At 47.8% G+C, this 13,210-nt stretch overlaps 2 protein-coding genes across 2 annotated transcripts; both read right to left on the reverse strand.

Annotated features, from left to right (window-relative positions):
• Positions 1-2,865: 2,865 nt before the first annotated feature.
• Positions 2,866-3,294, reverse strand: LOC145943351 (uncharacterized). The gene has a single exon (XM_083050873.1). It carries the CDS (start codon positions 3,292-3,294, stop codon positions 2,866-2,868), a length of 429 nt encoding a protein of 142 aa, XP_082906999.1.
• A 6,184-nt stretch (positions 3,295-9,478) lies between these two features.
• LOC145943352 (histone-lysine N-methyltransferase SETMAR-like) lies at positions 9,479-12,759 on the reverse strand. Its single transcript, XM_083050874.1, has 3 exons — positions 12,708-12,759; positions 10,411-10,518; positions 9,479-10,275 (listed from the first exon to the last, which is right to left on the reverse strand). Exons 1-3 carry the CDS (start codon positions 12,757-12,759, stop codon positions 9,479-9,481), a joined length of 957 nt encoding a protein of 318 aa, XP_082907000.1.
• Between the last annotated feature and the right edge of the window lie 451 nt (positions 12,760-13,210).

Below are 13,210 nucleotides of genomic sequence, written 5' to 3' on the forward strand. Positions count from 1 at the left end.
TCCTTCATGGGCGTTAGGTAGGGGGCGGCGAGGATGCTGGAATCCCATGCCGTCTCGCCGCCCCCCCCCGCCTTTACCTCTCGGAGAGGAACCACCCTGAAGGGCAGTCTCTCCCTCCGCCGTCGTGCGGTCTTCGCGGTTGCGGCGCAGGGCGACTCCAACCCCACGCCGCGCCCATCCAAGTTTGGAGTGGGCGGGGTCGCGGCTCGAGTGTTCCCGCTCGAGCCGCAGCCCCCCGCCCCCGAGGCCGATGCTCCCTTCATCCCCCAAAAGGGGGATTGGATTTGTCAGTCAGCCCCGGAGGCTCTCACCAGAGGACTCTCCTCTAAAGGAGAAGAGTCTTCTCTACAGCGGTGATGCCCTCCCCCCGGTGCCTTGTGGCTCCCGGTAAGAGGGCACTTCCCGCTGCATCTCCGTCCGAGGGGGGGGCCGTGCGCCCCCGGTAGTCGGGCCGAGACCCAATCCCCGGAGACACACGACCCCCCCAGCCTCCCCGAATGCGACTCCCTCCGCTCCCATGGGAGCTAGGGTTCGGCCGCAACCGAGGAGGCTGCCTGTTTGGGGGGGGGTTCGGGCGAGCATGCCACACCGGAACGTAGCCTACTCGCCCCCGCCCCCAATTCCTGGGAGGTCGTCGGGGGAGGAGACCAAGACTTAAGCGTCTCGGGTCCACCCCCGAAAGCCTCATCCCGGATCAATATTGACCCCGGGGAGACGGGTGAGTCTCCCCCTCCGTGGTGGTGGAGGGGGTTCTTCTCCGCTGCTCTCCCCCTCCTTCTCCGCCCGCTCCAACGAGCGTCTTCTCTTTCCGCTCCTCTCCCTCACTCTTTCTTCTTCCTCCTTCTGTGCCATAACTTTTTCACAGAAGGAGGAGAAGGCTCCCCACTTCTTTTCTTCCTCAATGATCTCCCTTATTATTGTTGGAAGGGAGAGGTCTTCTCCTACTACCGCTTTCAACTCCTCTCTTTCTTTGGTTCACGCAGCACACTCGGCTAAGGTGTGCTGCGCGTTGTCCTCTGCTTCGTCGCATTGCTGGCATCGCGCCGTGCGTTCCTTGCCTATTCGACTCAGATACTTTCCAAAACAGTCGTGATCGGTCAGTATCTGAGTCATCCGGTATGTAACCCCGCCTTTGGCTCTGTCTAACCATTTTTTTAGACAGGGCCGAATGGCCTCAACAGTCTTTCTTCCGGGCAGCCTCGAATCCTCGAGGTCCCGGTTCCACTGCTCTATTAAGGACTGTCGAGCGCGGGCCCTCATCGTATGCCGGTCTCGGTCCGTTATAGTCTCACCCCCTCTTTTCAGCTCGCATGTACGCTGGTATACTTCCGCGTACATGCGAGCAAGCAGCTCAATGGGGGGTATCCCCGCCAGGACCGAGGCTGCCGTCCAGCTCACAGTCCTGTACCCCCTGCATAGGCGGTCAGCCACCCGTTTCTGCAGCTGATGTAGTCCAGCCTTGATGTCTCGGGTGACCATGACCTTCTCCGCCCATACAGGGGCTCCGTACATGATCATCGCATGGACGGTACCGGCATAGTCTCCTCACCCTTCCGTCCGGCCCCCCCAGGTTAGGCAGCAGCCTGCTGAGGGCCATGGCTGCCCTCTCGACTCTGGGGGCCAATAGACGGAAGTGCTCACGATGGGCCCACCTACTATCCAGGTGGAGACCAAGATATTTGATCCTGGTCTCCACCAAGACGGGGGCTCCTTCTACCATAATCCTAGTTTCAGGCGGCTCCCCATGAGTGCCGTCATGCATGAAGACCGCTTCGGTCTTCTGGGGAGCCACCTTCAGTCCTAGTCCTCGTATAGAACGCACGACGCGATTGAGCGCAATGTTTGCCTTTCTTTCAACTTCCCCCCAATTTTCTTCCCCGGCTATGATCAGTGTGTCATCAGCGTAACACACTGTATTGCAGCCGGGGGGAGGGCAGTCCGGAGTACTGTGTCATAAGTGAGGTTCCACATTAGCGGGCCCAATACCGAGCCCTGTGGAACCCCACATGACATATCCCTCTCGCACACCTTGGCCGTTTGGTCCACATAGCTTATCTTCCTTTCCCGGAAGTAGTCCCTCATAATGGCGACTAGGTAGGAGGGCACTCGATGGTGCTCCATCGCCTCCCCTACCTGTCGCCAGGGCAGGGTGTTAAACGCGTTCGAGATGTCGAGAGACATCACAAGCGTCACCCCGCCCTCTCTCTGTATGGCTTCCACGATTGAGCGGACTCTGATGATTGCATCAATCGTTGACTGCCCAACGCGAAAGCCATACTGGTCTTGACTTAGGTCGGGACCCTCCCGGGTAAGGTGCCGGACGAGACGGTCCGATATTATCCTTTCTAATATCTTGCTCGCCTCGTCCAGCAGACAAATCGGCCGGTATGCGGAGGGCATCTCCGGTGGCTTGCCCTCCTTAGGAAGAAGGACTATGTTAGCCTTCTTCCAAATTGGGGGGAATTTACCTTCCCTGAAACAGTTCGTGTATGTTTCTGCCATTTCCTTTTTCATATCTTTGAAGGCAAAGGCCCAGAGTCTTCCATGCACGCCGTCAGGACCAGGGGCTTTGCCCGCTTTTATCTTCCTGACGGCGTGATTGAGCTCTCCCTCGGAGACCCCCATTTCGTCGGACCACTCAAATTCCCTGTGCGGGATCAGGTCTCCTTCTCGCTGCTGTTCCTCCCTTGGGAACAGTGTGTCTATAATTTGCCCGATGAATTGAGGGTCGAGTGACTCCGTGAGTGGTGCCACCCCTCGTCTAAACTTGTTCAAGACCATCTTATAGGGGCGTCCCCACGGGTCCTTGTCGAGGGAGAGCAGGAGCTCGTTCCAGGCCTTTGCCTTCGCCTCTCGTATCGCATTTCATTCGCAGATCATTCCTCGCTGTTCTATAGGCCATGCTTCTTCATTGGCCTCTTCTCCATGCCTCCTTCTTCTTGTCCTGCGTCTGGCACGGTCGGTTTCTCGCCTCAATTCGGCGATGGTGTCCGTCCACCAGTACGCACACTTTGGTGGGCGGGTTTTGACTCTGGGCATTGACGCGTCACACGTCCTGTCAATTACGCCCAGAATCCATTCCAGATGTTCCTGTGGGTCCCACCCTCCTTCCTTCTTTTCTCTAGTTAGTAGAGCTGCCTGTATTATCGCTTTGAACATGTCGTCTAGTTTTTTCAGGATCCATCGTCGTCTGTGGACTTCCCTGGCCCGGCGGCGTTCCAGCACGTCCTTTGGGATGGCGGAGATGGAGAACTCTATATATCTATGATCGGACAGAGTCTCCATCTCCGCCATCACCCTTCATCCTGATGTCAGTCTCATTGCAGAGGGAGTCGCCCAGGTAAGGTCGATAACCGATTCCCCCTGCATCCTAACGCACGTGCTGGTGCTCCCCACATTGACTATGGAGACCCCATATTCCGCCGCCCAGTCCAGGGTCTCTCTCCCTCTTTTGTCTGCGCGGGGAACCCCAAGCGCCAGATTTGGCGTTGAAGTCCCCCGCTATGACAGCTGGCTGTGGGTGTTGTCCTCTTACGCACTCACCCACAGCCCTCAGTCTCTCCCTATACTCTGCGTGCCCTATATTTGGGGACGCGTATATGCTCACCACGACGATAGATCCCCATCTGGACGCGACATATCCCTCGCCAGCCTCTATTAATGATATTGGAGGGGAGTTCTTCGCTCCCCTCCAAAGAATCGCAGCCGACCCGTCCGTGCTCTTTAACCAATTAAGGTTATTTTCCGGAACACGGTACGGCTCGGCTACGATTCCCAGTCCGCAACCACGCTCAGCAAGGCTCTGTGTGAACAGGTCCTGTGCCCTACTGGCGTGGTTTAAGTTGGCTTGTATAATACGGCAGCTCATACTACTAACTCAATATCTTCCATCCCTTCGTTCGTTGCCTCCATCTCATTGGAGTCTTCTTTGTCCAAGTTTTCCCTAATTCTTCTTTTCTTGGCTCCACCCTTGTCTCGTTTTTCTTCCCTTTCGTCTCTTTCTTCTTCTCTCTCCTTTACCTTCAATGCCCTTCTGACTGGGATCTTGGATTGGGAGAAGATGGGGACGACCGTAGCTTCTACTTTCCTCACTTCTTTGACCACGATGTGTGGCTTTTCTTTCCTCTCATCTTCTTGTTTTCTTTAGTCTCCCTTTTCTTTACTTGTTTCCCCTTTTTGGGTTTCCTTCGCGCTTGGTTTGGCCCTCGGGGTAGGGGATATAATTCCCGTACCTCTGGTTCCCTTTTGTGCCGGTTTGCACGACTCGCTCCCCGTCCTGTGATTGGCGGAGAGTCCTTTGTCACTGCAAACCGGACACTTGACTTGCTCGTTGCAAACGGAGGGGTGGCCTTCTCCCCCGCATCTATAGCAGCGGGAGCTCCGGTCTTTCTTATTAGGGCACCGTTCCCTAACATGCCCCCCCCTCCAGACACTTAAAGCATTGCAACGGCCTTTCTTGCAACACTTCCACCCTGGCTTTGGCCCATCCCACTATTATTCTTCCTTTCTCTTCGATCTTTTTTGCCGCAGCCAGGGGGGATCTGGCCCATATCGTCCTCATTCCATTTGCAGATGTCCTTGTCTCCTATCTTTATTTCTTGGACACTGCACTCCCCAGCCTTCGCTACCGCCTCAGCTACTTCTGAGGGGATGACTGATTCGTCCAAGTCCTTGATTCTCAGCTCTGCCGTTTTCGTGGGTCTGTCCACGCGCACCCCTTCTTTTCCAGCGAGAGTCTCTCTCAGCTTTGCGGCCAGCTTGTCTGCAATTTCGTTCCCGGTCTTTGTGATATTCCCTTCTTCTCTTATAGAAGATTTCAAATGTAATTGCGCCGGTAAGCGTTCTGCTAATTTGAACCCCTTCTATTCCAACGTTTTTAAACTGGATTTTTTGTCTAGCCTCTCTTAGCGTCTCCTCGTACGTTCCTTTCGGGCACGTTACGACTACTGCCGCTGTTCGTGGAACTCTTCTTTTTGGCTTTTTAGTCTCTTCTTTCTTGACCTTGCCTCGTTCGGCAACTTCCCTCTCTCGAGGGTTTTGTTGTTTGTTGGCCCCTTTCTTTCGCTTGACTACAGTGGTCCATTTCTCCTTTTCTTCCTCTTCCTTTCTTGGTCCCACTGCCTTGTCTGTCTTCCTTTCCTCTTCCACTTCCATTCTTTCGGGTGCCTTTAATTCCCTCCTTTGACCCGGGTAACCCAATACTGGGTTTCTTGTTCGCGGGTTGTTAGCTGGGAGGTTGAGCGTAGTCACTCCTATTTTCTCCTTTCCCCTCTTTGCCGCTCCTTGCTCCTTCCTCCCTTCATGTCTGAGTGGAGGTCTTATTGTTGCGGTCCTTGTGCTGTTTCCGCTCGTTCCTCTCTCTTGTTCTGCATTATATACAGCTCTCCCCTCTATTGCTGGGAGGATGCTACTAATGAGGATTTTGCTGAACGTCTCGAACATCTCTTTCACTTCCTTTCTCATGTTAGTTTCTACTTCATCTATCCTTTGGGTCAACGACTGAGTTTGTGCCCGTCTGCCCAGTTGCGGGAATTCCTCTTCGCAAGTTGTTTGTGAGATTATGTATCCCTCAACGTCTATTTCCATTTTCTCCCCTTCTTCCTGGCATGCTGTTGAGGCCCCCCCCGTTGTGAGACGGAAATGGGGCTTCCTCAGCATCCTTCCTCTTGTTCTCCTTTCTGGAGGCCCCCCTACTTCTAGTAAGTAGAAGAGGGGCTTTCTCTTCCTTTCCTCTTTCGCCTCCGTTGTTTCCCCATCGCTGGTTGGCAATGGGGTTCCGGAGGCTTCCTCCCACGCTACAGTTCCCCACTCATCCTCTGTATTCCTGACCTTCATTCTTCTTTCTTCTCTTCTCTCCCTGTTCTTCATCCTCTCCAACGCTCTTTTCAGCTTAACATTTTCCTCTCTCAAGGCCTTGATTTCCTTGCTCATATCCTCCAACTGTTTAGCGATTGCAGAGGAGCTTTCTGTCTCCTGCGATTTCATCGCCAGAACTATAGCTGCTGCATTCATTTTAGCAGCAGCCTCCTTGATTTGTCTCTGGAAGGTCCCCTTGAGATTTCTAGAGTCTTTGGCGACTTTGTACAAGCCGGTTGCCTCTTCTGCTACTATCGACTCAATGTCAATTATTGAGGTCAATTTCATTTCCTCTTTTTTATCCTTTGTGGACAAGAGGAACTTTCTGTAAGACTTGGTCTCATCGGGCCTGGCGCTCGGGTTAAGGATGCACCCCTCTATCTGCGCCTCTCTTGCCGCCGCCTCCTTCTTTTCTTTATCCAGCTTAACGTAGTAGGCCTCTGTTGTTGGGGGTCTTCCTCTTCTCTTTTTCTGCGGCCTTTCACTACTGAGCTCCATGGTTTCATTCTCGTCGTCGTCCCCATGGTAACTCGTTGTGTCGGTGAGCGGCTCAGTATCTTCCTTTGTACCCGTTCCGTTTCCTTGAATGGAACATGAATCCTTTCTCTTTTGGGCTTGCATGTTCGCACTCTCTCTCGTTCCCGTCATATTGACGGAGTTGGTGCTGCTAGCCGGACTTATTCTTACGCTGCCAGCGGGACTAATTGTAAGTCTCGGGATGGCCACCTTGCATTCGCGAAGCTTTTTCGCTTCCTTTCCTCTCGCGTTGTATTCGAGGTTGCTGTTCCACGTTCTTTTGACCTTTAAGGTCTCTCTGGAGAGATCCTTGGCCATCTCTTGAGGTGGCGACATCACATTGTCGCTCTCCTCTTTCTTATCCGCCTCTGTTTTTGTTTTTGTTTTATTAGTTTTAATTTGAGTATTAGGATTCATTTTGGTTTTCTTTCCACTATCCCGGCGAGGCTCTGTCGACCGGCGTATCTCCAACCCAGCCAGGGATGCCCCGAAACATAACCGGCAGCATCCCCAGCCGGGGCCCGGGGTAACTCCCAGGGGTCGACATACACCCACGGGGAAAGACCCAAGAAGGCCTTTCCCGGGGGTCCTACGCCTCCGACTGCGTAGGTACCTCGCCGGGCGGCGCCACCCCACGGACGGTTGGGACGGGGTCGCCGCTCCCCGGCCCCGTCTTACTCGCCGTGGCGACCAGCCGCTCTCCGCTAGGGAGACCAAGGCCAGCAGGAGAGCCCGCCTTCCGCCGGACGGCCGCTTCGGAACGGGAAGCGGTCGCGTCCGCCCGGCGGTATCGACTCTCGTCGCCGAGCCCAGGCCTCAGAATACGTCTGAGCGGCCTCGGGGACCGTCCTCTGCGTGGACGCTGGAAGGGGACTTCCAGCCAACACGCAGGGACGTAGAACTCCGCCGCCCCCGGCCCGAGCTCGGAATACGTCCGAGTGGCCCGGGGGACGGTCCAGGCGGTAGGTCCGGAGGTTTCCGGATGCTTGAATATCTTCAAGCATATAACCCTACCGCCCGTCGTCTCCTCTTTGACGAGCCCTAACCCGGAGACGTCCGGCGGCCTCGCCAACTCGCACTGGGACGCTGGGACGAGGTCAATGTCCTCCATCCAACACCCACCTATAACCTCCCCGATGATGGGACGCTGGGACGAGAGCGAGCCCTCCAACCAGCACCCATTCCGGGAGGGGTGCGGCACTAAGACGCTGGGACGAGGATAACTCCTCCAACCAGCACTCGTGCCGCCCATGTGGCCGTGGGACGCTGGGACGAGAGCAAGCTCTCCGCCAGCACCCAGGTCACATCCCCGCCTTCCCGACCACGCCTCGGAGACGTCCGAGCGGCTCGGGAGAGGCCCGGACCGACAGTCCGGAAGCATCCGGATGCCCGCATATCTGCGGGCATGTCAACTGCCGATCCATTTTCCACACTGTGGGATGTCGGACCGCACCCCATGCCAGGCCGCGAGCGACTGGAAGAACTCCGCCCAGCCACCCCGGCCCCAGACACAAAAGCGACCGACACCCACGTCCCCCCCCCCCGCGGCACAGCTGCTAGAAACCCCCCATATTGCACTAATTAAGGCTCACCCCAGCTGTACACATGAGAAGTTTCCCCCCCATGCGGGCGATGCACCGGTGTGTTTCCCCCGCAAACACACCGGTGCACGGTGGGAGAGCAGTCCTCTCCCTAACGGTGCCGTGCCACCGGGCGATTGAAGTCAGGGCCGCCTATCCCTACCGGCTCGCGGGCGATAAGCCCACGGGGGAGCCGGGCCCCGTGTCTCTCGTCGTGAGAGACCTCTCCAGTGAGTGGAGGACGTTCCACACGCTGGAGAGAGTCGTACGGCAAGACTGCCGTAATGGACGCTCTTGGCACCCATCTCTCCAGCGAGATGGGTGAGCCCTCTCACCACGACAAGGTGGCGTCCAACGATAGGGTATACAAGATGTCCTACTTTTAATTTTGCAAACAGAGAAAATCCAATCTTTGGATCTCTTTAAAATAAATAAAATTTAACAAATTAAATATATATTAAGAAATATAAATACATTGGCTATGAGAGACGTACGCGGATGTTAGGCACATTATAGCGAAAATTAATTTTTCACTAGAACTTTGATAATGTGCACGAGGCACGAAAATTTTACCTGGTACATTGCCAAGACTTATGTTTGGAATTAATTCTCAATTCGAGAATTTTTAATTCCTACATTCCTCAATGGCCCCTCTAAAGAGATATAGGCGAGAAAAATATCCGACTGAAGCCGCTAAATCGGGAATTAATTTTCGCTATAACGCCTAACATCCGCGTACGGCTCTCATAACCAATGTATTTATTTCTTAATATATATTTAATATATAAAGAGTCTTTAAATTCTTAGTATTAACAAATTGCTTGATAAAAACAATAATGTTGAAATATGTTGTAACTGGACTTTTTTTATATACAAAATGTAATTTTATTTTTATTTAAATAATCACCTCTGATAGCAATTGTATTGTAAAAAATATATATGCTCTGTCCTTTTTTAAATCAAATTTAAAATAAGTTTACAATCACAATAAAATACCTCAAAGTAATCAATATAATGTGTAATTAGTTATTGATCCGTGTATTTTAAATATATTCAATGTCTAGGATTTCATAATGGATATACGTGCAGATAAGTATAGTGATTACTTTGGGGACTTTAGATGTATATTGATTACTTTGAGGACTTTAGGCTACCTTTCTCTTTTTAGATCTCTCAGCACGAAAGAACAAAGAAATCTTGCCGCATGTTCCATCCAGTACTATATATCGATGATTGCATACATTAGAAATACACGATTATACGAGGGTTGTCTGAAAAGTTTCCGACCTAACAAAGATACAAGACATTTTTTCTTCAAATTAATTTTTATTTTTCTACATAGTCTCCTTGTAAGTCTATACACTTCTCCCAGCAATGCTCCCATCTCTTCAACCCGTCCAAATAGTACTCGGCGTCTTTCTCTGCAAAATAGTTGTTCACGAAGGTGATGGCCTCCTCATTCGACGAAAATCTCTGTCCTCCGAGCGCAACTTTTAGCTTAGGGAACAAAAAAAAGTCGCTTGGGGCTAGATCTGGTGAGTAAGGAGGATGGTCAAGCAGTTCAAACCGTAATTCGTGGATTTTCGCCATGGCAACCGCTGAGGTATGAGACGGCGCATTGTCTTGGTGAAACAAAATTTTTTTTTCTGCAAATGTGGCCGTTTTTCCGCAATTTCTGCCTTCAGCTTGTCAAGTACTGATGCATAGTATGCTCCTGTAATGGTTTTTCCTTTTTGAAGATAATCGATTAAGATAACTCCATGACTATTCCAGAAAACAGTTGCCATCACTTTCCCAGCCGAAGGAACAACCTTTGCTTTTTTTGGAGCCGATTTCCCCTTCGCAGTCCACTGTTTTGACTGTGTTTTTGTTTCTGGAGTATAATGGTGTATCCAAGTTTCATCTACAGTAATTAATCGGCGCCAAAACTCTGATTTATTGCGCCTAAACTGCGCCAACAGAGCGTTGGAAATGTTCATTCGAACACGTTTTTGGTCCAAAGTGAGCAAACGCGGCACCCAACACGCGGACAGCTTTCTCATGCCTAAATCTTGATTCAATATGTGACAAACACGTTCTTTGGACATGTTCATAGCCTCTGCTATCTCTCTAACTTTAATTCGACGGTTGTCTAGCACCATTTGGTGAACTTGAGCGATATCGTCAGTGGTTGCAGTTTTTGGACGTCCCGAACGTTCATCGTCACCCAAGCTGGTACGGCCACGTTTAAATTCAGCAGCCCAAAATTTCACGGTGGTAAATGATGGTGCAGAGTCCCCGTACACAGCGTCCAACTCGTCTTTGATTTGCGTAGGCGTATTGCCTTTCAAAAACAAATATTTAATGACAGCTCGATACTCGATTTTTTCCATTTTCACAAAAACACTCACATCGACTCACTCAAATGATTGTCAAACAACAACTGTGCGTCCAAAATGGCTGAAATTTTGGTGAGTACCTTTCAAAGCATGCGCAAACACATTCCCCAACTTTTGTTTACGAGTGTTGCCATCTTCATGTTGAGGTCGGAAACTTTTCAGACAACCCTCGTACACATTAAATACAACTGTTATTTTAATTAGTTAATTCCAACGAAAAATTAAATTTCGTTGAAATCGACGCATCGACATCCGCGTACGGCTCGAAATAGCCTATCTATTACCTATTTATATTTGATATATAGCGAGCCTTTATATTCTTAGTGTTTAATTCACGCCGGTTGAAAAATGCGTTATTTACAAATAGTTGTTTATCAAGGCAGAGAGAAGTATAGAGTCGAAGGGTCTGAATAGCTCAGATGGTGAGAGCAGTCGCCCGGCAAGCGAAAGGACTCGGGTTCGATTCCCGATTCAGCGACTTTCGGATCTATATTTTTCTCGCCTACATTTCTTTAGGGAGGACAGAGGGGATCTTCGGAATTAAAAATCTCGAATTGAGATTGTTCCGTAAAAAAGTCTTGGCGGTGTACCAAGCAAAATTTGTGCCTCGTGCACAATTAGTTAATTCTAACGAAAAATTAAATTTCGTTGGAATCGACGCACCGACATCCGCGTACGGCTCGAAATAGCCTATCTATTACCTATTTATATTTGATATATAGCGAGCCTTTATATTCTTACTGTTATTTTGATTAAAAAAAAAAAAAAAAAAGGTCCCCAAAATATTCGATCTGTGTATATATATAAAGAATAAAGATTATAATAGAGAAAGAAAACACGCATGGATATTATGTATATCTTAATCTTCTTTTCGATGCATAATCTATTTGCAAAAGTTTAATAATTTGAACATTAACACCTTATAAGATTTTTTGCTAAATAAGTTCCCAAAGTAATCCTTGTTTATATACATTACTTTGGGGACAGTCCTTGAAGTAATTTTTTTATATATAAAATAATGAGGACGGTCCTCAAAGTAAACACTTGTCCCCAAAGTAATCAGAATATATATGTTTTTGTCCCCAAAATAACCGATCTGCGTGTGTATATATATACATACAGGGTGATTCAAAACAATCTGATGTCCTTGAAATGTCATATTCTTGAACGAATTCTGAGACGATTTTTCCTTTTGCAAAATTTTGTCCGAAGCTTAGTTTTTAAATTATAACAGGAAAAAGTTAGCGAATGACGAGTCCGGTACAACGGGCAGGCAGGAACGGCGCAACGCGTCGCGAGATCAATGTGGCCCCACACTTCCCTAGACAGTCAATATTATTGACACAATATTTGATATTGATTTCTTGAAGCTTATTGAATTATTGCAGTTTCTAAACAATATTTTACAATATTAGTTACCGTCTAGGGGGCTATAATGTAACGCTTGAGAATAAAATATTCAAACGCGTGTTTTACATTAAATGGCAAATAAACTGGAAATGGACGAATAAAGAATGAAGTAATAATCGCAATTTGATTAAATATTCTTATCTTTAAGATAAAATCGACGCATTTTTATTCCTTTACGGGGATCGTTCATCATATAAATAACAGTTTCTAAATTTCAAATGACATTTCACAATTTCACAATAAAAATATTACTATTTTAGTACTTTATTATCACTTGAAAATATTAACTTCTACATAAATTAAGACAAAAAAATTCCATGATAAAAAGCGAATCTCTCTCTCTCTCTCTCTCTCTCTCTCTCTCTCTCTCTCTCTCTCTCTCTCTCTCTTTGAATGTTTCATACAAACTACATAATTATTTAGTCGTATAAACTGCATAAAATTTATATTTTTTAAGCTTAATTACACTGATCGACACACAAATAGATTCGGAGATTCCTTAAGTATTTTCTTGTAGATATTTTAGCGCTGATTACGAATCCGGCCGTAAAAATTGCGCCTTATGTTAGGTTTTCGAGATATCTTAATCTGAAAATACAAAGACGGTATTTTTCCGTAAGGTATAATTTTTAATTGGGGTGTAATACAAATTGCTACGGCAGATCAAAATAAAGCTTAAAACTTGTAGCTTATGTAAAAAATATAAAAATGATTACATACTAATCTTTGTGAGAAAAAAACTATTTTACTAGCTTTATCTCTAAAGATTCTGTATTAGTATAAGAAAAAGTGCGAAAAATAATGTTTTGCATCATCACGCCAAATTGTACTTCGCTTTCTCCCTCTTCCAGATTGGTCGACCACTGTTCCGGTGTTTAAAAATTTTTGATATAGTTTCTGGACACCACTTTTTGGGACTGGACTTCATATTTCTCAGCGATTTTCCGCTGCGAAACACGGCATTTACAATCATTAATAATCAGGTTTCGAATCTGATAAGAACTTTGTTGACCAGCCATATTCAATGTCTTTCTATAGACTGCGTTGTTGTTAAAAACAAGTGAACAAAGAATTGTTAGTCATATGTCGCTGTAATAAACATCTTAATTTACATTTTATGCGTGATACACAACGTGACTCAATAAAAACACTACAAATTCTAAAATGGTCACTTTTTTGTCATACATAAAAATGCTCGTTTTGTTAAAGTAAAGTTATAAGTTTTTATAACAGCAAATACTCTCTCAATTCTTCTCACCAATCTTTAGTGTGAGAGTAAACTTTTCAAAAAAGCCCAATAATAGGATGCTTTTCCATTAAAAATATTAGTTTAAAAAAATTTTTTATACACCTATATATGGGATGGTCACTTTATTATGCCGGACTGTATAAAGTGATTAGAGCTTTTAATAAAAATGTTCTTACATTTATGTTAAAAAAACTATTTATGACAAATATATGTATATATTT

Source organism: Prenolepis imparis, unplaced genomic scaffold, assembly GCF_030444845.1.
Source record: "Prenolepis imparis isolate NDT839.2.m4 unplaced genomic scaffold, iyPreImpa1.0 SCAF_12, whole genome shotgun sequence".
NCBI classification, from domain to species: domain Eukaryota; kingdom Metazoa; phylum Arthropoda; class Insecta; order Hymenoptera; family Formicidae; genus Prenolepis; species Prenolepis imparis.

Coding starts and splice junctions, on each gene's coding strand:
- LOC145943351 (XM_083050873.1), bottom strand. CDS start 3,294: ATGGCGGAGATGGAGACTCTGTCCGATCATAGATATATAGAGTTCTCC.
- LOC145943352 (XM_083050874.1), bottom strand. CDS start 12,759: ATGGCTGGTCAACAAAGTTCTTATCAGATTCGAAACCTGATTATTAAT. Junction 10,519..12,707: donor AAACCTGATTATTAATGATT/GTAAATGCCGTG, acceptor TTAAAATAACAG/TTGTATTTAATGTGTACGAG. Junction 10,276..10,410: donor GTTTGCGCATGCTTTGAAAG/GTACTCACCAAA, acceptor TGTTTTTGAAAG/GCAATACGCCTACGCAAATC.